Source organism: Salmo salar, chromosome 24 (genome assembly GCF_965601325.2).
Source record: "Salmo salar chromosome 24, fSalSal1, whole genome shotgun sequence".
In the NCBI taxonomy this organism is placed as follows: domain Eukaryota; kingdom Metazoa; phylum Chordata; class Actinopteri; order Salmoniformes; family Salmonidae; genus Salmo; species Salmo salar.
In genome coordinates this window covers 29075753-29103651 of record NC_138314.1, presented here as the reverse complement: position 1 = coordinate 29103651, position 27899 = coordinate 29075753, and the positions used below count along the sequence as shown (strand labels likewise).

Genomic DNA, 27899 nt, shown 5'->3' with positions numbered 1-27899 from the left:
TATTTCTAGTCATAGATCATCTCACATTTTTCAATGGTTAGTAATACCAAATATGTTCAATTATACTGACAAGATAGTCGAGTGACCACTCTAACAATGAAAATACATGTGCTCAAAGATGGAGAGCAGGAGGGTGGGGGCGAGATCAGGTGGGACCATTACACTGCTGCTACTCGCTGTTTGTTATCTATGCATAGTCACTTCACCCCTACCTACATGTACAAATTACCTCGACTAACCTGTACCCCCACACATTGACTTGGTACCCCCTGTATATAGCCTCGTTATTGTTATTTTATTGTGTTACTTTTTATTTCATTTTTAATTTATTTAGTAAATATTTTCCTAATTATTTTTCTTGAACTGCATTGTTGGTTAAGGGTTGTAAGTAAGCATTTCACTGTAAGGTCTACATCTGTTGTATTCGGCGCATGGGACACATAACATTTGATTTTATTTTTGTTCTCCATTAAAGATTCTTTATTATATTGACAAGATAATAGAGTGACCGCTCTAACAATAGAAATACATGTCCTCAAAGATGCAAGGCATGCTGGAAGTGGCGAGATCAGGTGCGACGATTCTAGCTAATGAAGGCAGATACGCGTGTGATAAACGGGCCATAGAGATAGATAGAGGATTCATATTTGAATCTGTGCCATTATAGCGTCTGCGAGAGCATGGGTAGCGCCATTGAGGCCATCTCCATTTAAAGCAGTTTATTTTTCTTCTTCTTCATTGGCTGATTGCTCCCAACTAATAGGAATCCCAAACTAGTTGACTACTTCAAAATGGTGGAAGCCCTCAATGGCAATGTCCATGCTAAAATATATAAGTAGATATCCAGATATAAAGTCGTTTTTTTCAAAGTTGGCAAAATGCCACGTGCGTCCACTTATATCCGTGCATTCATAACAACCTCACCATTACGAAACTTCTATTCAATCAAGTAAGCTCCATGTAGCAAATTTGCAATAACATTTTTTGTTGACCAAATTCGACACTCTCATTGACCTCCATATTTATTTCGTGGGTTGATTTTCGTGGGCAGATTTGGGGTGGAGCAAAACCTCTTCCTCTCTGACTATACAGGTAGCGATGGGAATTGTTCCAACGCAGCAGAGGTTTCGACAACTGTAGGCTACAAAATAAGATGTGATATTTGTTGAGATAAGAAATATTAATGTAATTCAAGAAACCACCTCTTGTGTCAGCATTTTAACCACGAGTCCAGTGGATTCGTGCTTCACCTAGGTGAGTACTATACCTTTTTTCATTGTAACTCATTTGACTTTTTTACTCAAATGTACATGTTTTTTCAAATACAACATTATGTAAGTTAAAACATATTTCGTGTATTGCATACTTCATGTAAATGACATTTTATTGACTTACCTTTATAGACTAAAGTAATGTGATATGATAATTTGGGTTACGTTGGCTACAGTAGATAGTCCTGGACTGTCTTTGGCCTCGTAAACAATGGCAATGTGAACTTGGCCTGAAATAGCCCTATAAATAACTAGTATGCCAAACTCACGATATTACGAATAAACATTTACACTTGGATACTGGCATTTTATTTATGTTAAGATAACATAATTGTACAAAAAAAAAGTCTAAATGTTTATTATTAATATCAAATGTTTTCTCACAACCATATTTTATATTGAACAACACCAAAAGCAAATTCAGTAACTTTCTATGAGGTCATACACCAGCTCTCCACAACCCACCTAAGCGTTGCCCTGAGAAACTACCATCACATAACCTTGTAAATTATCTGGGTTAGTCATACCTGTATTGACCTGTATTACCTGTATTTATGTTTATTTTGAATGACCCAGTGTCATAGCCAATGTTTGTGGTCACGGGTGCAGCAATAACATTCTTAGGCACATCTCTTTTCTATCGACTGTTTTGGGTTGTTAGTCTTTCGTCTTTCAGTTGTTTATATCAGGGCAGAGACTCAGAAAGATGGACTAACCAACAGGGTAAAAGTACTAAAAACTAAATATGTTTCAGTAAGTAAATTTAGCTGTTATTAATCATAACTGTCAGAAGTGTGTTTTGAAATTAGGCCAAATGATCCCAAATTGTACAAGAATAGCCTCCCTCCTCATCCTAAATGCTCATCTTATCCCTCCTATCGTGATTAGTGGTCTCTTTAAACTCCTCTTTCATTTGACTTTTTACTCTCTTGCACTAGTAGTGAAATTCCTTAGATCATATAAAGGAGAAATATAGCCCTGAAGAATATGGTTGCAAAGTTTGTGTCCAACTTATCATTTCACATACTACCACACATTTTACTCAAGTGCATCGCTAATATTTCATGCAGAGACACATAGTATGTGTGTATGCATTGTGAGAGGGTTTACTAAATAAATGTGTATGATTTAGAAAGCTATACCAGCTATACTACTTTCAACACCCCTTTCTGGGTCAGTGCAGTGTGTCCGACATGACCCTTTATCTTCCTTCTGAAAACAATCACTTAGTCAAGGGCCCTAGTGACAGGACCCTACCTCTCACAGTGCTTTAAACTGCCAACCTTCTCAAAGTCCATTACCAGATGTCTCATCTTTGATCCACTCTCTTGTGTTTACTTATAAAATGTCAAGACTGGGGGGTTTCTTAACTTTGTGGTTAATGGCATTTCATTGATGTTGCTGTTAATGAGTTAGATGTCTAATTCATTTGATGTCTAATCATGATGTATTTTCTCCTCTGTTACATTTAATTTGGGGGCCAATGGTGTATTTAAAAGGAGATATTTATGATTTATTTATGGTTTTGCTAAGTTCGCCGTATTGTACATGGCTCTCCATAACTCTGTTTTTTGTATGGTCATCATTATACATGATCCCAATTTTAGCTTCAAGATGCTGGTAATATGGAAAAACCGAAAAAGTAGACTGCTGATTTATTGGCACATTGAACCATATCGTGGGGCATATTTTAAAAACTCAGTGGATAGTGCTAAAACAATGACGTCATACCTGAATGATGCCATCTTTATGCACGTTTGCCATTGTTTACCCTTTATATGTTGTTTTTAATCAAGTAAAACAAGACTTTAGTAGCGTTAACTTAAGCCATGTGATGTCACATCCCTTTCCAGGGCCCACCATCACTGTCTGTGAGGTTAGGGGCAAGATGTGGGGAGAAGTTGGAGGGCATTGGTGTTGTTGCTGCTTTCTGAAGTCTTGGACTGCATTGGTAAGTTATAATAAAGGCATGGATGTAACTGTTGCTGCATCGCAAACAAACAACATATTAGTCTTGGGAATTCTTTTTTAAATTGGGATCATATTGTATTAATCTAAGTTGGCATTGTACACTTAGTGTACAAAACATTAGGAACATCTTCCTACTGTTGAGTTGCACCCCCTTTTAAACTCAGACCAGCCTCAATTTGTTGGGACATGGACTCTACAAGGTGTCAAAAGCGTTCCACAGGGATGCTGGCCCATGTTGACTCCAATGCTTCCCCATGGCTGGTAGTGGATCTCTACTCCGAATAGCCTGCTCTATCTCATCCCACAGATGCTCAATTGGATTGAGATCTGGTGACTGGGCAGGTCACTGCATGTTCGTGGAACCATTACTGGACAATCATAGCCTTGTGGCATGGGGCATTATCGTGCTGAAATGAATTTACAGATGGATACACTGCTGCCATGAGGATGCATGTACTCATGTGGTTTTCTCTATACCCTAGTCCTCACATCAGAGTGAAACTGCAGAAACCAGGCAATGTGTTTCTAATTCTCCAGTGCCCCATGTTTTCGTTCCTTTGCCTACTGCAACCGCAGTTTCTTGTTTTTTGCTGAAAGATGTGGAACTCTGTAAGGTTATTGGCAGCCATACCCCATTTGTGTCAAGCTACGATGAGTTGTGCATTCTTTTATGGGTCTTTGGGCACCAATGTTATACTGGACTGTCAATTGACTAATCGTAGCCTGTCTGTTGCTCTTCAACAATTTGTGTCAGCCTCCTTTGTCCTCTTTCATCAATGACCCGTTTTCGACTACTGGCCTGCCGTTAGCTGGATGTTCTTTGGGTGGTGGACCATTTTTTGATCCACTAGGGAAACTGTTGAGCATGAAAAACCCAGCAGCATTGCAGTTCTTGACACACTCAAACCGGTGCGCCTGGCTCCTAATACCATACCCCGTTCAAAGGCGCTTAAATCTTTTGTCTTGCCCATTCACCCTCTGAATGGCACATATACACAATCCATGTCTCAATTGTCAAAACATTGTCTTAAAAATCATTCTTTAACCTGTCTCCTCCCCTTCATCAACACTGATTGAAGTGGATTTTTTACATCAATAAGGGATCATAGCTTTCACCTGGATTTACCTGGTCAGTCTATCATGGAAAGGTGTTCCTAATGTTTTGTACACTCACTGTATATGGTGTGTTTATATACTACCGTTCAAATGTTTGGGGTCACTTAGAAATGTTTTTTGAAAGAAAAGCACTTTTTTTTTTGTCCATTTTAAAATAACATCAAATTGATCAGAAATACAGTGTAGACATTGTTAATGTTGTAAATGACTATTGTAGCTGGAAACGGCTGGTTTTTTTAATGGAATATCTACAGAGGCCCATTATCAGCAACCATCATTCGTGTGTTCCAATGGCACGTTGTGTTAGCTAATCCAAGTTTATAATTTTAAAAGGCTAATTGATCATTAGAAAACCCTTTTGCAATTATGTTAGCACAGCTGAAAACTTGCCCCTAATTAAAGAAGCAATAAAACTGGCCTTTTTTAGACTAGTTGAGTATCTGGAGCATCAGCATTTGTGGGTTCGATTACAGGCTCAAAATGGCCAGAAACAAATAAATTTCTTCTGAAACTCGTCAGTCTATTCTTGTTCTGAGAAATGAAGGCTATTCCATGCGAGAAATTGCCAAGAAACTGAAGATCTTGTACAACGCTGTGTACTACTCCCATCACAGAACAGTGCATACTGGCTCTAACCTGACTAGGAAGGAGTGGGAGGTCCTGGTGCACAAGTGAGCAAGGGGACAAGTACATTAGAGTGTCTAGTTTGAGAAACAGACGCCTCACAAATCCTCAACTGGCAGCTTCCTTAAATAGTACTCGCAAAACACCAGTCTCAACGTCAACATTGAAGAGGCGACTCTGGGATGCTGGCCTTCTAGGCAGAGTTCCTCTGTCCAGTGTCTGTGTTCTTTTGCCCATCTTAATCTTTTATTTTTATTGGCCAGTCTGAGATATGGCTTTTTCTTTGCAACTCTGCCTAGAAGGCCAGCATCCCGGAGTCGCCTCTTCACTGTTGACGTTGAGACTGGTGTTTGCCCATCCTTGCTCTACTGCATCTCCCATTCCTCTCAAGCTTCAGGCGACTCTTCAATTTACTGTATGTTTGGTGTCCAGCTGTATCATTCAAACAAACCAATTAGCCAGCTAGCTAGCTAGAGCTCAGAGCATTGGAATTCCGTGACAGTCATTCTGACGTTGATATTTCAATTGTGTAAATATTCCTTAATAAATAATGCATGCATTATGTTAACAATGGTCATAAGAAACCTCAGGACACCAAATGTAAATCGGAATCAGACAGAAAAAAGACTGGAAATACTAAAATAAGGTGAGTGTATTTTCTGACTGTAAGACAGTTGTCTGCCCAGCTGGCCCGTCCAAAATACACCTAAACTATATTGAAACGTATTTCACACATAATAATAATAATAATAATAATAATAATAATAATAATAATAATAATAATAATAATAATAGATGTGGCCTAAAGACAAGATTAAATTGACAATAGTCTGATGGGTGACAATATTATTCATTGTCAAATAGAGAATGAAGAGACTGATGACCAGCACAGCGTGCGATGACAAAGGGAATAGAGCATACCATATAGCACTTCTTCCATATCATCCTACAGAGGGCCATGCAGGCCAGATGTTTTGATTGCTATACCCTATCAGAAAGAGCAGATTCCAAGGTTTCTAATGAACCTATTTTTACCAAACAACTCTACAAATTGCGCACATGGTCTCTGGTTCAAAATATTCATTTTTCCTAGAAAACTGTGTCTCCATGCATGTTCCTCATGTAAGTAGGCTACTGTCTACAATCAGCAATAGTCATTTTGGAAAAATATCCTTTAATATTCTTCTGTTATTCCATTATACACTTACTGTAAAATATATGTGTGTTGACTGTGGTAGGGCAGGGCCTGTGATGTCTGCTAAACTAACAAGTTAATTTCATTGGATTTCATTATTGATATGGCCTTGGCTACTAAGCACAGATAAATAAAACTCAAAACATGCTATTCTGTTATTTTGAAATAAATTGTCTTGTAGGCCTATCATGTTTTTTTTATTACCTTCCTAAATTAATATTAATGTCTTTCTTTGTGATTGTGTATATTAACACTAGAAAGACAGAGGGCATCCTAATGACTCAAGACAAATGTAAATGTTTAGTTACTCTGCCATTTTTAAAGAGTAATACAGTAAATAAGTTTATATAAACACACTGTCATTGTTAAAATCTTAATATCACAAACAGAACCAGTTTTAGGAGGGCATGTCATTTTTTTTAAATGTTTTCCTCGTTACCCCTCTCGACAGTTGGGCCTGCGCTGTAGTGATGGGCATTCCGAGTCTTTGAGCCGGCTCATTTGGCTCCCAAATCGCTCTTTGTTCAAAATATGTAAAGCCCAAAAGGCTGCCATTATGTCAGATGGTGAAATGCGTGTTCAAATACATTTTTACCTGGCCAAATTATTAGATGGCCTTTTTTTTACCCACTGAAAAAATCAGCGTGGAGCAGATTGAGGCTTTCTCCCCACTGCTCTAAAGATGATTCACCATCTTTAGAGCAGGGCTCTCCAACCCTCTTCCTGGAGAGCTACCCTCCTGTAGGTTTTCACTCCAAGTAATAATTGTAAACAGTATGGCTCCCGAGTGGTGCAGCAGTCTAAGAGCACTGCATCTCAGTGCGTCACTACAGTCCCTGGTTCGAATCCAGGCTGCATCACATCCGCCCGTGATTGGAAGTGCCATAGGGCGGCGCACAATTGGCCCAGCATCGTCTGGGTTTGGCCGGTGTCGGCCGTCATTGTAAATAAGAATTTGTTCTTAACTGACTTGCGTAGTTAAATTTAAAAAAAAGCATAAGTAGTGGGTTGGCGTGTGTGCAAGAGTGTCAGTTTAGGCATGATAGGCAGATATACACTGAGTATACCAAACATTAGGAATACCTTCCTAATATTGAGTTGCACCCCTTTTGCCCTCAGAACAGCTTCAATTTTTCAGGGCATGGACTCCACAAGGTGTCGAAAGCATTCCACAGGGATGCTGGTCCATGTTTCCAATGCTTCCCACAGTTGTCTGGATGTCCTTTGGGTGGTGGACCATTCTTGATACACACGGGAAACTGTTGTGCATGAAAAACCCAGCAGTGTTGCCGTTCTTGCACCTGCCACCTACTACCATACCCAGTTCAAAGGCACAAATCATTTATTTTGCCCATTCACCCTCTGAATGGCACACATACACAATCCATGTCTGAATTGTCTCAAGGCTTAAAAATCATTCTTTAACCTATCTCCTCCCCTTCTTCTACACTGATTTGAAGTGGATTTAACCAGTGACATCAATAAGGACTCATTGCTTTCAACTGGTCAGTCTATGTCATAGAAAGAGCCGGTGTTCTTAATGTTTTGTACACTCCGTGTACATGTAAACAGGGCTAAAAAGTGACTCGTAGCAGGAATATATAAATACTTATGGTAATATACTAATAGCAATATTAAATGTGAACAGGGGTAATAGTCACTAGTAGCAGGATAAATAGATTGAAACTAATGGTAATCGTAATCAATTAACAGTATTGTAGTGGTAGTAATACATCTAATCAAAAATAATTTTTGCAGTAGTTGTTAACCATTTAACAGTGTTATGGGCAGGGGGATAGAAGCTGTTTAGAAGTCTGGTCTGAGCCCTGATCCACCGGTACCGCCTGCCAGACAGGAGCACGGAGAACAGTCCATGTCTCGGGTGGCTGGAGTCTTTGTACATTTTTCAGGAATATAAATATAGATGTTCCACAACATGTTATGTGCAGGTATATTGTCATGAGCTAATGTCCAGCTGTGTGTGCACCCAGGTATCTCTCCCCCAGGGAAACCTGTGCTCATCAACTGTAGATCCCCTGAGAAGGAGACCTTTACATGCCGGTGGGACCCTGGTTTTGATGGAGGACTACCCACAACCCACCACCTCTATTACCAGAAAGAAGAGTTCGTAGCACTCATTTTAATAATTAATATTTTTGTTGTGTCCACTGTTGATTTGTAGGTTTAGAGTCAAGACCACTCTTGGTAGTTCTAGTTACCCAGCTTCAACATTATTGATTTGTGTACTGAAGCTGTCCTGTGTCAGCACTGAACACCGTTGAAATCCACTGACTGTAGAAAAGTACTAGCTCAGTCTCCATACTTATCACGTGCAAGATTAGTCAACTGAGTACACAACTTTGTTGGTGAGTTACCTCTGACTTATCAACTTCACCAGAGCAGCCAATCAGCCCTGCATTGCAAAACAGCCTTGAGTGTTCACGTGTTGTATTTATCTACATTGATGTAATGCAAGTTTACTGTGATGCCCGCACCAGCACACATCACCAGCATTCACCCCTATGAATGTCAGAAAAGGTCTTGTTTGTCTTTGTGCAGCTCCGATGGAATGTACGAGTGTCCAGATTACCAAGCTGCAGGGAGCAACTCGTGCTTCTTCAACAAGAGCCACACCTCTATATGGGTCAACTACAACATCACAGTGGTGGCCATCAACTCTCTGGGCAGCACTGTCTCTGACCCGCTGGAGGTGGATGTTATGTATATTGGTAAGCTGCTCTGCTGATGTTAGAAATAATCAACCGATCATTCATGCATTAACTTTTATTTTTAATTAGTTGACAGTTTAGGTAGCAGAACTTGCAGCGCACAAACCTACAGTAGAATATTCATCAGTCACCATATGTCAATTTACTGTAAAGCAGTATCCCTGAGATCAACTTGGGAGAATAGAAAAATACTCACTGACTGGTTTGGACACAGGAACCACCTGAACTTACTGGACTAGAATGAGGATGAACTGGTTTGTGTCCTGTGCATAACTTAGATCATATTTCATATCTTGTAGTATGTGATTACATGCTCTCGACCCCACTGTAGACTCTGGCTTACTTGTTGTTTGTTTTGGCATTGGATAAATGCAAAGAAAACAAATTAGGTTATTGACGTGATACTTTATTGACATGTGGCTGGAATTGTATACTATGTTGTTCTACTCCATTATGACCAAAAAAAACTAATAAATCATTGAAAAACAGGAAAACAAAATATTACTATGTTTAGATTTTACATTTATAAAACCTGATTTGATTTGCATATGTTTGAGCGAACATCCATTCTTATGTCTATATAGAGCAGGGATGGGCAAAACATCTGAACTCATCACAAGGGGCTGCAGGGACTTGCGGGTTTGTGTACCCACATCCATTCCCACATACTGTATGCAGTCAGAGCTGGCCCTAGTCTTTTGGATATTGCCCCCGCGAGCAAAACATTTTAACGGCACCCCTCTTGACAGCGGAGGGAACATTTTAGAGTTAATTTCCTGTAATTCTACACATTTTGCCATGGGGCATAGAGAACATTTTGCAGTTTTGAAGGAAGTTCGTGGCAATTCTACATATTTTGCCATGGGGCAGAGAGAAGATTTCGTAATTTGATAACTCATGCAATTCTACTCATATTGCCATGGGGCAGAGAGGAAAATGTGCGGTTTTACAACTCATTTCCTGCAATTCTACATATTTTGCCATAGGGTGAAGAGAAATGTTTGCAGTTTTTATATGATATCTGAGTGATAGTGACAAACAAAATCAATGGGGGCCCCCCTGGTCAGTAATTCGACCATGGTTACTACAAGTTTAGATTAATTTACCAATCTAAAACATGTTAGCTGACATGGCTAATTGAGTGACTGTCAGTGACTGACATGCTGAAGCACAACCAAATGTTGAACTTGCACCTTGTGTGTTCTACTATTACAATTGTCAACAGTAAGTTGAAACCCCGACTGAGGTCTCCACAATCCGCGGGTCTACAAAAGGCGGGGTGGGCCTTCAGTTGCCCATCCCTGATATAGAACGTACTGAATATGGATTAAGCCTATTGGAGCCCTACAGAAATGAATTGTGTTCTAACTGTGCTTCATGCAGTCCAGCCCAATGCCCCAGAGAATGTGACGGTGTCTGTGGTGGAGACTGAGGAAAGCCCACACCTCCTAGTGAAATGGGAGCCCCCTCACGAGGCCGACACACACTCTGGCTGGATCACTCTAACCTACCAACTACGGGGGAAACGACAGAATAAGAAGGAGAGCGAGTGGGAGGTGTGTGTGTGGATGGGTTACTCTATAGAGTAGACAGACAAGGCAAAAAGAGATTTGATAAATTCCCTGTTATTTATTTTACTCTCCATTGTAGTTTACTCAGTGAGGGTCAATATGTAGGAATGTGTATAAAGTTTAAGAAATGTAAACGTTGCCTTTTTTTATGAACTGTTTAGTATCCATTTAGTTGATGCTTTATATAAACAGTTGGTCAGGTCCAGGCTCTTCTTAGTTTCCTTGTGTTTGTCTTTACAGGAGTATGCCTCAGGGAAGCAGACCCAGCTGATCATCTACAGTCTGCATCCAGGAGAGGTCTACATGGTCCAGCTTCGCTGTAAACTAGACCATAGCCTCTGGAGCGAGTGGAGCACCACTACACACACAGAGGTCCCTGACTGTAAGATTTATGATTATTTTATTTCCCTCAATAAGTTGCAGAGCTCAATGATTCTATGCTATCTTGGTCCTTACTGTACCACTTTGTGGCATCCAAGGTGGTTGATGTACAGATGGGATCAAGGTTAAGTGTCCACCAGTAAGAGAATTTCAGATAAGCAGGAAGTGCAGAGTGAACATACTTGGACATACAATACTTACTGTTGCTATACAGCAGGGTTGTGTTCAATTCAGAATTTTGGAACTGACTCTTATTCAACTCAGGAGTTGAAATTGGGAGAGGCTATACGGACACGTCTGCAGGGTAGGGGAGTAACGGTTCACATTTGAACCCGAACTGTAACCCGTTACATTACCAGCTAAAATATTGTATTCAGATTGCAGCTACTTTTGAAAAAATGATATGATTACTTCTAGGATTACTTTAAAATTCAGAAAGGATGTTTGCAAAAATAGTATGTGATACCTTTCTATTTTCCCAATGACATTCAAATCATCATTGAAAAAAGGCGCAAGTTTAAGTTTGTTCCGTCTGAGTGAGTCAGACCACAAGTCAGAGACCACTATGATGACACACCAAATGTGTTTGATGGATTGCGAGAAAAGCGCAGGAATAGGCTAACGTCCAAGCTATGTCTTCCAATGGTGTAGCAGTTATGTAGCATATAGGAGATACGGATAGCATTTATCAATATCTAGGCTACATAGGGCATTGGTGTGAATCACACTGCTGCTCTCATTTGTCCATTTGATCTTTACGGAGAGTGATTGCTGTGGATGGCTGTTCACAAATGTACGTATATGTGTATTTTAACCCAATAATGGTTGAATTGAAGAAGTTTAAACTATCTATCAGTCATTGTTTTTGTGACCAGGGGTTTATTCATTACGGATACTGTTTAAGCAAAACAAGAGTTTCTATTGGATAAATTCAGGTAGGTCCCTCCCCGTTTCGTTCCGTTTGCTTCCGTTTAAGAAAAGTTTTGCTGTAGTGAAAGTGCGGATCCCACCCAGCCTATCAAATAAAAGTTTGAGTTCCTCCTTTCTTAACTGCCTCGTAGTATTGTGCTCCATACTGTCATAAACAAGTTTAATTTAAGAACACCACAAGTGGGGCTTTTATTGCTCAATCTAATTCGTGCTGATTCAAAAATAAAATTTCCATAGGCCTAACAGACACATGCTCAAACTGGTGCACTTTTGATAGACTTAAATAGCTGCAAATTATCGAGATATCAAAGTGTCACCAACAAAAAGGTAAACAATAGGCTTATAGCAAATATGGCATACATTTTTCACATGCAAATAGCACTTTTCGGTACTGCTCAAAGCATGCCATTTTTAGAGCAGCATTCCTTTTTCAACTCGAATCAATGAGCCAAATCAGTCCTCGATGACCACAAAATCATTAACAATAGAGTAGGCTAATTTGTCCTTAGTTTTGGGGATATGCTCAGGTAAAACAATTTGGTTTATCTGTATTTCCATATTTCCAAGTACTATTCTTGAAGATCAAGGGGTATTGAATTAATTGGAATGACTGGAAATCTGACAGACTTTGGTTTTTAATGTGAAGATATAATTTAATCATATTATTATCTGTATTAGAAAGCAATGGGTTAGAAGAAGCCTACATAACTAACCCATAAATAAAAATGCAACATCCATTTATGGCCAGCTATGTAAACTTTAACATTAATTTATCCTACAATAGATGTCGTTCAATTGCTAACATACATTTTTTTGTCTTTTTCTAAGTCCTCTTAAGCAGGTAGGTTGATGTTATTGGGGTGAGTCTTGTCCTTGAGGCAGAACTGAGCGATTTCTGCTAGATGGGCCAGCTGCACAGTCAAAATTGGCTATATTGTAAAAAAAAAACTGAAATTTGCGTTGCGTTCTCAATTTAAAGTTAGGGTTAGGCATTAAGGTTAGCAGTGTGGTTAGGTTTAAAATCTGATTTTATGACTGTGGCTGTGCCAGATAATAACCTGTGCCTCGTACAGGCTTCCCAGCTGAAACATTTTGGAACAGTTCTTTCATATTTTATGACAACATTTTGTGAAATGTTTATTTTTTTTTGGTTAGTTTTGGCCACAGAAAATGTTTTCTGGAGGCAAGCCAAAGTTCGAAGCCAAAGTCTACGCCCCTTCGTCGGTGATTGGTCAACAGTAGGGATTCTTCAATAAAGTCTTTGTCGTTCAACGCTAGACGACTCGTTTTCATGCAAATTATTTCATTGAGATAATAAAATGTTTGGTGCAGTAAGATGTAAAATTATGACTATGTTTTCCTTGGCAAAAACATCAGAATTAATAACAGATTTCTTTAGTTATCTTAGATTAATTCTGACAACTTTGAGAAGGTGTATACTGGCTACGGCGTTTCAAAATGGACAAACAGTACTTTTGCTGGTCTTTTAAGGGATTATGCAAGTACACTCGTTCAGTGCTGTAACGCTGAAAGTTGGGAACAAGTTCAGGGAGTCAATACATTTAATTAATAAATGAACAAAACAAGAAACACAAACAGCGGCTCCGACATGAAACAGGAACAATGATGACTGGGGAAGAAACCAAAGGGAGTGACATATAAAGGGCAGGTAATCAAGGGGGTGATGGAGTCCAGGTGAGTGTCATTATGCGTGTAACGCTGGTGACAGGTGTGCGCCATAACAAGCAGCCTGGTGACCTAGGGGCCGGAGAGGGCGCACATGTGACAAGTGCTGCATAAAGGGAAAGTAATCTAAAAGTAATCAGATTACGTTACTGAGTTTGTGTAATCCAAAAGTTATGTTACGGCTTACAATTTTGGACTGGTAACTGTGAGGACTGTATATTCTTTAGGTTAGGTTTTACTTTGTGTTCGCTCCCATGTGCTGGTAAGGCCACAGATGGCAGACGGGTAGGATTCCAGTTGAGGTTGTTTAATAATGCTGAAGATGCACAGGCACGAAACAGCACCGCACAGTGTATGTAGTATGGATGGGCTATGGCACTTAGTGGTCTGACAACTTGCTTCCACCAAAGTGTATGTGTTTGTTTGGCCTGCAAGTAAAGCGAGAAATAAGATACAATAGTGAATGACAGAATGCAATCTCCAATTTACATCTCTTATAAACATGGCTATAACATAACTAGGATGACTTAATACTATACAGGACCATACAGCGCGACTGTAACTGCACTCATTTGAGATCAAAGGGGTGCCCCCGCACATGTACAGTTGAAGTCGGAAGTTTACATACACTTAGGTTGGAGTCATTAAAACTCGTTTTCAACCACTCCACAAATTTCTTGTTAACAAACTATAGTTTTGGCAAGTCGGTTAGGACATCTACTTGTGCATGACACAAGTAATTTTTCCAACAATTGTTTACAGACAGATTATTTCACTTATAATTCACTGTATCACAATTCCACTGGGTCAGAAGTTTACATTCACTAAGTTGACTGTGCTTTTAAACAGCTTGGAAAATTCCATAAAATTATGTCATGGCTTTAGAAGCTTCTGATAGGCTAATTGACATCATTTGAGTCAATTGGAGGTGTACCTGTGGATGTATTTCAAGGCCTCCCTTCAAACTCAGTGCCTCTTGGCTTGATATCATGGGAAAATCAAAAGGAAACAGCCAAGACCTCAGAAAAATGATTGTAGACCTCCACAAGTCTGGTTCAGCCTTGGGAGCAATTTCCAAACGCCTGAAGGTACCACGTTCATCTGTACAAACAATAGTATGCAAGTATAAACGCCATGGGAGCAAGCAGCAGTCATACCGCTCAGGAAGGAGACGCGTTCTGTCTCCTAGAGATGAATGTACTTTGGTGTGAAAAGTGCAAATCAATCCCAGAACAACAGCAAAGGACCTTGGGAAGATGCTGGAGGAAATGGGTACAAAAGTATCTTTATCCACAGTAAAACAAGTCCTATATCGACATAACCTGAAAGGCCGCTCAGCAAGGAAGAAGCCACTGCCCAAAACCGCCATAAAAAAAGCCAGAATACGGTTTGTAACTGCACATGAGGACAAAGATCGTACTTTTTGGAGAAATGTCTTCTGGTCTGATGAAACAAAAATAGAACTGTTTGGCCATAATGACCATCATTATGTTTGGAGGAAATGGGGGAAGGCTTGCATGGTGAAGAACACCATCCCAACCGTAAAGCACGGGGGTGGCAGCATCATGTTGTGGTGGTGCTTTTCTGCAGGAGGGGACTGGTGCACTTCACAAAATAGATGGCATCATGAGGGACGAAAATTGTGTGAATATATTGAAGCAACATCTCAAGACATTAGTCAGGAAGTTAAAGCATGGTCACAAATGGGTCTTCCAAATGGACAATGACCCCAAGCATACTTCCAAAGTTGTGGCAAAATCGCGTAAGGACAACAAAGTCAAGATATTGGAGTGGACATCACAAAGCCCTGACCTCAATCCCATAGAAGATTTGTAGGCAGAACTGAAAAAGTGTGTGCGAGTAAGGGGGCCTACAAACCTGACTCAGTTACACCAGCTCTGTCTGGAGGTATGGGCCAAAATTCACCCAACTTATTGTGGGAAGCTTGTGGAAGGCTACCTGAAATGTTTGACCCAAGTTAAACAATTTAAAGACCATGCTACCAAATACTAATTGAGTGTATGTAAACTTCTGACCCACTGGGAATGTGATGAAAGAAATAATAGCTGAAATACATCATTCTCTCTACTATTATTCTGACATTTCACATTCTTAAAATAAAGTGGTGATCCTGACTGACCTAAGACAGGGATTTTTTACTAGGATTAAATGTCAGGAATTGTGAAACTGAGTTTAAATGTATTTGGCTAAGGTGTATGTAAACTTCCAACTTCAACTGTACTACAAAGCATAGCACCATCATTTTCAGTACAGGGCTACAACTGCACAATGAACTTGAATACCTTTTAAACAGTGAAATATAATGATGTACCATACACCTATACAATTGCAGGGCATATAAATGACGCACTGGGGGACATTATCCAATACAAATACATGGTTAAATGTCTGAAATGATATGACAACCAAAACAGAGCTAGACAGCTCACAGTAGCTAGCTCGCAGTAGAAACTACTAGTTAGCGTAACCATAAATATGACATTATCGTCGCAGAGTGCATCTTCAGACATAAACACCTTTATTTAAGTTAACTAGGCAAGTCAGTTCAGAACAAATTCTTATTTACAATGACGGCCTACCAAAAAAGGCCTCCTATGGGACAGGGGCTGGGATTAAAAATATAGGACAAAATACACATCATGACCAGAGACACCACAACACTACATGAAGAGAGACCTAAGACGACAACATAACATGGCAGCAACACATGACAACCCAGCATGGTAGCAACACCACATGACAACAATATGGTAGAAACACAACATGGTAGCTGCACAAAACATGGTACAAACATTATTGGGCACAGACAACAGCACAAACGCAAGAAGGTAGACACTACAATACATCACACAAAGCAGCCACAACTGTCAGTAAGTGTCCATAATTGAGTCTTTGAATGAAGAGATGGAGATAAAACTGTCCAGTTTGAATGTTTTATTTTTTTTTAAGCTCGTTTCAGTCGCTAGCTGCAGTGAACTGAAATGATGAGCGACCCAGGGATGTGTGTGCTTTGGGGAACTTTAACAGAGCGGGTGTTGTATGTGGAGGATGAGGGCTGCAGTAGGTATTTCAGATAGGAGAGTGAGGCCTAAGAGGGTTTTATAAATAAGCATCAACCAGTGAGTCTTGCGACGGGTATACAGAGATTACCAGTTTACAGAGTATAGAGTGCAGAGATGTGTCCTATAAGGAGTATTGGTGGCAAATCTGATGGCCGAATGGTAAAGAACATCTTGCCGCTCAAGAGCACCCTCACCTGCCGATCTATAAATTACATCTTCATAATCTAGCATGAGTAGGATGGTCATCTGAATCAGGGTTAGTTTGGCAGCTGGGGTGAAAGAGGAGCGATTACGATAGAGGAAACCAAGACTAGATTTAACCTTAGCCTGCCGCTTTTATTTTTGTTGTACTTTTTACCCCTTTTTCTCCCAAATTTCGTGATATCCAATTGGTAGTTAGTCTTTTCCCATCGCTGCAACTCTCGTACAGACTGGAGAGGTGAAGGTCAGGAGCCATGCGTCCTCCGAAACACGACCCTGCAAAGCCACACTGCTTCTTGACACACTGCTCGCTTAACCCGGAAGCCAGCCTCACCAATGTGTCGGAAGGAAACACAACTGGCGACCGAAGTCAGCGTGCATGCACCCGGCCCGCCACGAGCATGATGGGACAAGGACATCCTGGCCGGCCAAACCCTCCCCTAAACCGGACGACGCTGGGACAATTGTGCGCCGCCTCATGGGTCTCTTATGGTCGTGGCCGGATGCGACACTGCCTGGGATCGAACCCGGGTCTGTAGTGATGCCTCTAGCACTGCGATGCAGTGCCTTAGACCGCTGCACTACACGGGAGGCCCATAGCCTGCAGCTTTGCTATGTGCTGAGAGAAGGACAGTGTACCGTCTAGCCAGTACTTTATGAGATGACTACCTCAAGCTCTAAACCCTCAGAGGCAGTAATCACACTGGTGGGGAGAGGGGCATTCTTCTTACCAAACCACATGACCTTTGTTTTGGAGGTGTTCAGAACAAGGTTAAGGGCAGAGAAAGCTTGTTGGACACTAAGAAAGCTTTGTTGTAGAGTGTTTAACGCAAAATCCAGGGAGGGCCAGCTGAGTATAAGACTGTATCATCTGCATATAAATGGATGAGAGCGCTTCCTACTGCCTAAGCTATGTTGTTGATGCAAATTGAGAAGTGCGTAGGGGCCTAGGATCGAGCCTTGGGGTACTCCCTTGGAGACTTTGATAGAGGTAGTTAGCAAACCAGGCCAAAGACCCCTCAGAGACACCAATACTCCTTAGCCGGCCCAAAAGAATGAAATGATTTACTGTATCAAAATCTTTGGCCAAGTCAATAAAAATATCAGCACAACATTGCTTAGAATCAAGGGTAATGGTGACATCATTTAGGACCTTTTTAAGGTTGCAGTGACACATCCATAACCTGAGCAGAAACCAGATTGCATACCAGAGAGAATACTATAGACATAAAAAAGCCAGTCAGTTGATTTATTGACAAGTTTTTCCAACACTTTTGATAAACAGGGCAAAATAGAAATTGGCCTATAACAGTTAGGATCAGCATGATCTCTCCCTTTTTAAATAGAGGACGCACCATGGCTGCCTTCCAAGCAATGGGAACTTCCCCAGAGAGGAGAGACAGGTTAAAAAGGTCAGATACAGGCTTGAAAATGATAGGGGCTGCAACCTTAAAGAAAAAATGATCCAAACCATCTGACCCAGAGTTTTTTTGGGGTCAAGTTTAAGGAGGTCCTTTAGTACCTCAGACTCAGTGACTGCATGCAGGGAGAAACGTTGTAGTGGGGAAGGGGAGGGAGGAGCATCAGAGCTAGTCGCATTAGAAGGGGTGGGAGATGAGGAAATGTTGGACGGGCAGTGAGGCATGGCTGAGTCAAATAGGAATCCTGACTTAATGAAGTGGTGATTTAAAGACCTCAGCCATGTGTTCCTTGTCAGTAACAACCACATCATCAACATTAAGGGACATGGGCAGCTGTGAGGAGGAAGGTTTATTCTCCAGGTCTTTAACTGTTTTCCAGAATTTCTTGGGGTTAGACCCACAAAGAGAACTGCTCCTTAAAGTAACTAACTTTGGCCTTCCGGATAGCCTGAGTGCACTTATTTCTCATTTGCCTGAACGAGAGCCAGTCAGCCTGAGTATGCGTGGGCCTCCCGAGTGGTGCAGTGGTCTAAGGCACTGCATCGCAGTGCTAGCTGTACCACTAGAGATTCTGCGACCGGGAGACCCATGGGGCGGAGCACAAATGGCCCAGCGTCATCCAGGTTAGGGGAGGGTTTGGCCGCCAGGGATGTCCTTTTCCCATCGTGCACTAGCGACTCCTGTGGCGGACCGGGAGCAGTGCATTCTGACACGGTCGCCAGGTGTACGGTGTTTCCTTCGACACATTGGTGTGGCTGGCTTCCGGGTTAAGTGGGCATTGTGTCAAGAAGCAGTGCGGCTTGGTTGGGTTGTGTTTTGATAAATCCCCAAAGTAAAAATGGTGAAGAAACTATTGGAACTACTTCCGTGTTTTACCACTAGGTTTTAAGTAAGTCGTCCTGAAAGATATTAAATATGTATGTACTTGCGTAGCAATAAGGACGCACACTGTCCTTGGCTAACACAATGAAAACTAACTGGTGGGAAAACACAAGGATGGCTGGAACTTTCTCTCACTTGACTTCTCTTGAGCTGATCTTCTTCTCTGAGCTGGAGATCGCCCAGCATGCTCTGCTCCACCACCGGTGAGCTACAGCTCTTATATGATGAACTAACATTACTAATATGATTAAATACAAATAGTTCACAGCCTTTCGTACAGTAACTGTTACATATTACAATTTGAAAGTAACGTAAATGTAATCCGTTACAGCTGGCCTGCACGCCTGGTGCCCAAATTTTATGTTGCGCAGCTGAGAGTCAAGTGGAGACGAATGGATTTGGTTCAGTCAGTTGTCATGAAGTGGCCCTCTGGGTGTAGCGAGTACCATCCCCCTCTCTCTCACCACCTCTCTCTTCCCCCTACACCCAGGTTCTGTTATCTCAGGTCGCAAATTCCTAGAGGAGACTCTCTCCTCATGGCCAGGCAGTATAGAGAGAGAGAGAGTTTCACAGTAGAACAAAGGAACTTCTTCTACATCACAGAACTTGAGAACTGAACAATATCCATGTTTTGGAGAATGTGTAAACGGTCGGTGGAGAAGCCAGCTACGACCGGGTCCGTTTTGTTTCATGTTGTGACCTCATTGAAAGACAATACAGCCACATTACCATAACTCTGTTTATACAGGAGCCTCTGTTATGAGGTTTGCATCTAATTATTGTATAAAATGAATGAGTAAAGATGAAATTATGTAATGTGATTTTGAACCATTAATGTGAGAGAATTGTATTCCCTTCAAAATTTAACTAAGTCATTGGCCCGGTCCCGTGAGCACAGACATGATCTGGCTCATGGGACAGCCCTTTTCTACTGTTCCGAATAAAAACCCCACCTGGCGAAATCCTCTTTAGACCATGTGTACCTCGATCACAGAGGGGGCGAAGGTTTGAGTAGAGACAACAAAAGCTTATACTAAGGTTAAGGGTGTAATGGTTGTTGAATTCCTAACCAAACCACGTGGCTACACGGGTGGAAATGGTTAAACTCTGAGACTATCGATACCGACAGAATAAGAGCAAATCTTTGATACTATTTACTAGTCTGCAGCTAGGAATTATGTCGACCTGGAATGCGAAGACCGACAACCGCCGAAACATCTATTCTATAAGAACTTTTCTGAATGGGACTCTGAAGTATCCATCCAACCACGAGACTTCATGGGAGCAGAGAGAGACGGGCGGATGAACTTTCCAACAGAAAGACGGACGATTCCAACAGAGATCACGACGACACACTGGGTGTAAATATGTATTGATTGCAATTATTCCCGAATGAGTGAGCGTTCATGTGCAAAGGCTTAGCATTTCAATTAATATAATTATCAACTGTGTAGTGACTCTTGTAATTCCCACCCTTCTCAGTCCACACCCACTTCCCTTTGTCCACCAAGCCGCCATATCGGCTTAGCCCCAATGATAGGGAATCTCCCCTATAATTTCCTTGAAACCATATCTACTGTTTGTTTGTTTATGCATTTCTGTGATTATTTAGTTTAGGTAGTAAATAAATGATTAAGACATTTGGTGTATGGATGATTCATAGTAAATGCTGGGTTCGTGCAGATAACCAAACATTTTCGACGTTTGGAATGAGATTAACGTGAGGTAAAGAATTATTCATTAATTAGAAGACTAATTGATCAGATATTAAAATATCTGAAGAGTTATATTAGGAAAGTGTAACTTTGTAATCTTAAGATTTTCCTTGGTGCCCCGACTTCCTAGTTAATTACATTTACATGATCAGTTTAATCACGTAATAATAATTACAGAGAGTTGATTTGATAAAATAGCAGTCTTCAATTTAATGACGCCAAAGACACGACACAGTCGTCCTGATGAGCCCCTCCCAGCAAGATATACTGAACAGAAATCAAAACGCAGCATGCAACAATTTCAAGATTTTACTGAGTTACAGTTCATATAAGGAAATCAGTCAATTTAAATAAATAAATGAGGCTCTATGAATTTCTTATGACTTGGCAGGGTCGCGGACATGGGTGGGCCTGGGATGGCATAGGTCCACCCACTGGGGAGCCATGCCCAGCCAATCAGAATTTGTTTTTCCCCACTTAAGGGCTTTATTCCACACATAAATACTCTTCAGTTTCATCAGCTGTCCCGGTGGCTGGTCTCAGACGATCCCGCATGTGAAGAAGCCAGATGCGGAGGTCCTGGGCTGGCGTGTTTACAAGTGGGCTGCGGTTTTTATTCCGGTTGGACGTACTTCCAAATTCTCTAAAACGACATTGGCGGCAGCTTATGGAAGCAACAGCTCTGGTGGACATTCCTGCAGTCAGCATGCCAATTGCACGCTCCCTCAAAACTTGAGACATCTGTGGCATTGTGTTGTGACAAAACTGCACATTTTTAGAGTGGCCTTTTATTGTCCCCAGCACAAGGTGCACCTGTGTAATGATCATGCTGTATAATCAGCTTCTTGGTATGGTACAAGAGAAATAATATTTTTGTGTGTATGGTGCATTTCTGGGATCCTTTATTTCTGCTTATGAAACATGGGACCAACACTTTACATGTTGCATTCATATTTTTGTTCAGTATAGTTTATTCTGGCTAGCTGCCAACAGCAGCAGCAGCATTGCGCTAGTTAAAACCTGTAAAAGAAAGTGGTTAATTTCGATGGGTGAGGGAGAAATAAATTGTAGTATTGGTCACCATCTGGATGTCCCCTTGACATGCCAATTAGTAAACACTAGGACAAGCCGTTGTGAATGACCACTGCAAGGGTGTTGTATCTATGTGCTTGCTAGCCTGTTTGCTTCGGGTGACAGAGGCTAGTACTTGCCGACGTGAGTTGCTTCCCATTGGGAAGCTGTATCACATGTCGGCGGTGTTAGTTAAAGTGGCCAATTTTTTCCATCCCATTTGATTTCATTTCGAGAAGGATAACAGCCTTCACAAGAAATAACTTGTAGTATTGGTATTGGGTACTAGTAACAGTCTGGATGTCACCATTATATAGTTTACTGCTCAATGGGGAGAGTATGCACTGCAAGCCGGTAACACAACAGTGTCCTTCGCTCCCGCAGTAAAGAGGGAAGTAGCGGGATAGTGTAGCCAATATCGGGCCAGAGTGACAGCTAAAGCATATGTATTGTAGCGATAAAATAAAAAAGAACAATTACTCCTGATAAAGATGGAATGATTCTGAACAAGCTCGCAAGTCCCAACTTCGGCAGACAAGTTTTTAATTATCCCTGAAGTTTCGAGCAAAATCTTTAAACTAGCTAGCTGGGAAGGGCTCATCAGGACGACTGAACTAAATCCGTTCGTCGACTCTTGTTGCGTGACATACGTCATCAATTAGAGCACCAGGTTTGTACGTAAAGCCTCTCCCGTTCAATTCTAATCTAATTGGCCACACTCCACATGATGTCAAATTTTTATTTTAGTTTGAGTGACAGGATGTAAAATGTAATTCAGTGCAATTCAAAGAAACTCCCCAAAGTCATAAAACATGAGAGTTTCATTGAATCTGACAGGTCACACTTCCAGACCAAAGAATATATAATTTTTCTCTGGAAACAATGTTCATATACTCTTTTAACCTTTAGTGCTTAGAGTAACCAATTATATTTCCACCAACTGTTTTTTTTGTTTGGCTTCTTTTTGAAGGCTTTATGGTCAACTTGAGGGTTAAACTAATGCATTCTGGGAAGATTTGGGTGAATAATTTAATATAATATTTGTATACAGGTTTTGTTATTCTTAGTCATTAAATGTAATAGTTTGTCCTGAAAATCAAATGTTTCAACAATATTGTATATGCATATACAGTACCAGTCAAACGATTGGACACACCTACTCATTCAAGGGTTTTTCTTTATTTTTACTATTTTCTACATTGTAGAATAATAGTGAAGACATCAAAACTATGAAATGACACATATGGAGTCATGTAGTAAGCAAAAATGTGTTAAACAAATCAAAATATATTTTAGATTCTTCAAAGTAGCCACACTTTGCCTTGATGACAGCTTTGCACACTCTTGGCATTCCCTCAACCAGCTTCACCTGGAATCCTTTTCCAACAGTCTTGAAGGAGTTCCCACATATGCTGAGCACTTGTTGGCTGCTTTTCCTTCACTGTGCGGTCCAACTCATCCCAAACAATCTCAATTGGGTTGAGGTCGAGTGATTGTGGAGGCCAGGTCATCTGATGCAGCAATCCATCACTCTCCTTCTTGGTCAAATAGCCCTTACACAGCCTGGAGGTATGTTGGGTCATTGTCTTGTTGAAAAACAAATGATAGTCCCAGCACAAATCAGATGGGATGGTGTATCGCTGCCGAATGCTGTGGTAGCCATGCTGGTTAAGTGTGCCTTAAATTCTAAATAAATCACTAACAGTGTCACCAGAAAAGCACCATCACACCTCCTCCTCCATGCTTCACGGTGGAAACCATACATGCAGAGATCATCCGTTCACCTATTGGAACCAAAAATCTCACATTTGGACTCATCAGAACAAAGGACAGATTTTCAGCGGTCTAATGTCCATTGTTCATGTTTCTTGGCCCAAGCAAGTCTCTTCTTCTTATTGGTGTCCTTTAGTAGTGCTTTTCTTTGCAGCAATTCGACCATGAAGGCCTGATTCACACAGTCTCCTCTGAACAGTTGATGTTGAGATGTGTCTGTTACTTGAACTCTGTGAAGCATTTATTATGGCTGCAATTTCTGAGGCTGGTAACTCTAATGAACTTATCCTCTGTAGCAGAGGTAACTCTAGGTCTTCCTTTCCTGTGGTGGTCCTCATGAGAGCCAGTTTCATCAGCGCATTAAGAAGGAAAGAAATTCCACAAATTAACATTTATCAAGGCACACATGTTAATTGAAATACATTCCAGGTACATTCCAACAATGTTACCTCATGAAGCTGGTTGAGAGAATGCCAAGAGGTCAGCTACTTGATTTCAGTATCTAAACAAAGTAAACAGGCTATGTTTGTTTAACACTTTGTTGGTTACTATATGATTCCATATGTATTATTTCATAGTTTTGATGTCTTCACTATTATTCTACAATGTAGAAAATAGTCAAAATAAAGAAAATCCCTTGAATGAGTAGGTGTGTCCAAACTTTTGACTGATATTGTAAATAACAACGTTTGATGTTTTATGTTCAAGATGTACACTGCTCAAAAAAATAAAGGGAACACTTAAACAACACAATGTAACTCCAAGTCAATCACACTTCGGTGAAATCAAACTGTCCACTTAGGAAGCAACACTGATTGACAATAAATTTCACATGCTGTTGTGCAAATGGAATAGACAACAGGTGGAAATTATAGGCAATTAGCAAGACACCCCCAATAAAGGAGTGGTTCTGCAGGTGGGGACCACAGACCACTTCTCAGTTCCAATGCTTCCTGGCTGATGTTTTAGTCACTTTTGAATGCTGGCGGTGCTTTCACTCTAGTGGTAGCATGAGACGGAGTCTACAACCCACACAAGTGGCTCAGGTAGTGCAGCTCATCCAGGATGGCACATCAATGCGAGCTGTGGCAAGAAGGTTTGCTGTGTCTGTCAGCGTAGTGTCCAGAGCATGGAGGCGCTACCAGGAGACAGGCCAGTACATCAGGAGACGTGGAGGAGGCCGTAGGAGGGCAACAACCCAGCAGCAGGACCGCTACCTCCGCCTTTGTGCAAGGAGGAGCACTGCCAGAGCCCTGCAAAATGACCTCCAGCAGGCCACAAATGTGCATGTGTCTGCTCAAACGGTCAGAAACAGACTCCATGAGGGTGGTATGAGGGCCCGACGTCCACAGGTGGGGGTTGTGCTTACAGCCCAACACCGTGCAGGACGTTTGGCATTTGCCAGAGAACACCAAGATTGGCAAATTCGCCACTGGCGCCCTGTGCTCTTCACAGATGAAAGCAGGTTCACACTGAGCACATGTGACAGATGTGACAGAGTCTGGAGATGCCGTGGAGAACGTTCTGCTGCCTGCAACATCCTCCAGCATGACCGGTTTGGCGGTTGGTCAGTCATGGTGTGGGGTGGCATTTCTTTGGGGGGCCGCACAGCCCTCCATGTGCTTGCCAGAGGTAGCCTGACTGCCATTAGGTACCGAGATGAGATCCTCAGACCCCTTGTGAGACCATATGCTGGTGCGGTTGGCCCTGGGTTCCTCCTAATGCAAGACAATGCTAGACCTCATGTGGCTGGAGTGTGTCAGCAGTTCGTGCAAGAGGAAGGCATTGATGCTATGGACTGGCCCGCCCGTTCCCCAGACCTGAATCCAATTGAGCACATCTGGGACATCATGTCTCGCTCCATCCACCAACGCCACGTTGCACCACAGACTGTCCAGGAGTTGGCGGATGCTTTAGTCCAGGTCTGGGAGGAGATCCCTCAGGAGACCATCCGCCACCTCATCAGGAGCATGCCCAGGTGTTGTAGGGAGGTCATACAGGCACGTGGAGGCCACACACACTACTGAGCCTCATTTTGACTTGTTTTAAGGACATTACATCAAAGTTGGATCAGCCTGTAGTGTGGATTTCCACTTTAATTTTGAGTGTGACTCCAAATCCAGACCTCCATGGGTTGATAAATTGGATTTCCAGTGATTATTTTTGTGTGATTTTGTTGTCAGCACATTCAACTATGTAAAGAAAAAAGTATTTAATAAGATTATTTCTTTCATTCAGATCTAGGATGTGTTGTTTAAGTGTTCCCTTTATTGTTTTTTGAGCAGTATATATTTGTGTAGATTGCACCTTATATAGAATAGGCATTTGAATTTCACTGAACTAAATTCTATTTCCTTTAATTAAAATTTGAATTGCAATTCTGTATCATGTTTACTACTTCAATTCAAACTCAATAATTGAATTGGAATTCATGAGGCATTCTCAATTACATCTGAATTGAACACAACCCTGATATACAGTATGCATTTGAAATTCAGTCTGAAGCGGTTCTCTCCCGTGTGTGTGTGTTTTGTAGACATTCTGAAGGAGCGATCGATCTGGATTGTGGTCACCGTCTTTTCTGCTTTTATAATCCTGCTTGTTACCTTCACCCTGGCCATGAAGAGAAAATAGTATATATTTTCCTTAAACAGAATATTTTAAAAGTATTACTTTCAAATGATCCATAATATATTAAAATTGTGAGTACAATAAAAACGATATTTTTTTACTTTTTCTGTCACAGTGTGAAGCATTGTCTTCTGCCTCCTGTTCCTGGTCCAAAGATATCAGGACTAGATACACAACTCCTCAAGGTAAAGTGCAATATACTTGTCCATCTTATACTAAATTCTTCTTTTGCTCTTCTCCCAACCACCAGACAGCACAGAAACACACACACAAAAATTATTCAGAGCATGAATTTAGACATGCAGGTCTACATGTTAATATTTCCCTCTTCCAGTATTGTTCATCTTATGTAACTCTCTTCCAGAGTGGGCGGTCCGAGGACATTTTAAGCTCTCTGATCAACCAGGGCTTTCCTCCCACCATAGCCACTAAGGACCAGCAGGTGGACTATCTGCTGGTGTTGGATAGTGAACAGGTGACACCAGATCATCAGAATGGACAAACAAGGACAAAGAACTCCATAGATCATGGTTGCTATGACCACAGCCTTTTGATGGAGGCTAATAATAAGGAAGTTAAAGTTGGAGGCAGAGAGATAGTGGAACAGGGTTATTCTGAGGGGCTTAAATCTACTTTTAGGAAGACCAAGAGCCTGTCCACTGACGTTACATCTCTCCCATGTCCTCAGAAGAAGCCATTCAACAATGTTACTGAAACGCCAAAGCAAGCACCTATTTCCAGAAAGTATCGATCCTTAAGCCATCATAAAGATCTCTGGGACAGCTTAGCCAGACAACATCTAGAATACAGAGAAACAGTGGTCAAGAGCCAATCAAACTGTGATGACAAACATAATTTGTCATCACAGAATATTGTGACTCCCTCGAAGGCCATTGGTTGTGTGGAGGTTCAGAGGTGGACAAAGAGCATAGGCCTACAGGTGCTGGTACCTGAGATGGATAAGAGGCAGGAGGACTATAGCAAAGTAAGTGTGGTGGAGAATGATAATGTATTGCTACTCAAGAGAGAAACGGTCCCCCTCAATTGCACTTCCTGTAAGGTGAGAGGCAATCAATCAGAGAAATGTCTCCAACGGAAGCCATGTAAACCTAATATGACAGTGCCTGCAAAAGAGGGAGTGCATGTAGGATCTAATGGTTATGTGGAGCCTGTCACTATATCACACATTTTATAAAATGTAATTTTGTCTGAAATGACTTTGCAATGTAGCAAAAAAAATTAAATACTCAGTATTGTGACATTTTCACTGACAAGAGAATTGACTATCATGTTCCTCAGGATATTGTTTTTGTATGTACTGTATACAGTGACTGGATAAATATGGTATTTTCGGATTAATGTATTTCACCACAGGTTACACAAGAAAGCATAACAACAAGCAAACTCACTTAACCAAAACTATCCATATTCAAGAGTTAAGACATTTGATGAATGTTGAATAAGATTTTATATTGTAATTACTTAAAACAAGAATAACTGATTTGTTGTACAGCTTTGATCATTTTGATTTGGGGGCAGTTTTACTGCATTGACACTAGTCACATTCAAAATGATGCATCAGAAGGAATAAAATGTAAAAACAATATGTAAATAATATACATCACTTCAGATCATTATTGATCACTGA

The 27899-nt window shown here is 41.1% G+C and overlaps 1 protein-coding gene across 2 annotated transcripts; it reads left to right on the top strand.

The window, feature by feature from the left end:
• The first annotated feature begins 602 nt into the window (after positions 1-602).
• On the top strand, positions 603-27708 carry prlrb (prolactin receptor b). 2 transcript variants are annotated; one of them, XM_082968624.1, is made up of 9 exons: positions 603-1254; positions 3125-3222; positions 8169-8301; positions 8737-8906; positions 10290-10462; positions 10718-10859; positions 26157-26253; positions 26367-26436; positions 26616-27708. In XM_082968624.1, the coding sequence occupies exons 4-9, from the start codon at positions 8747-8749 to the stop codon at positions 27444-27446; spliced, it is 1473 nt and encodes a 490-aa protein (XP_082824750.1). In that variant the 5' UTR covers positions 603-1254; positions 3125-3222; positions 8169-8301; positions 8737-8746; the 3' UTR covers positions 27447-27708. The 2 variants fall into 2 exon arrangements, with proteins under 2 accessions (XP_082824750.1, XP_014026875.3); XM_014171400.3 differs by lacking the exons at positions 603-1254; positions 3125-3222; positions 8169-8301 and having other exon boundaries at positions 8379-8906.
• The last annotated feature ends 191 nt before the right edge of the window (positions 27709-27899 follow it).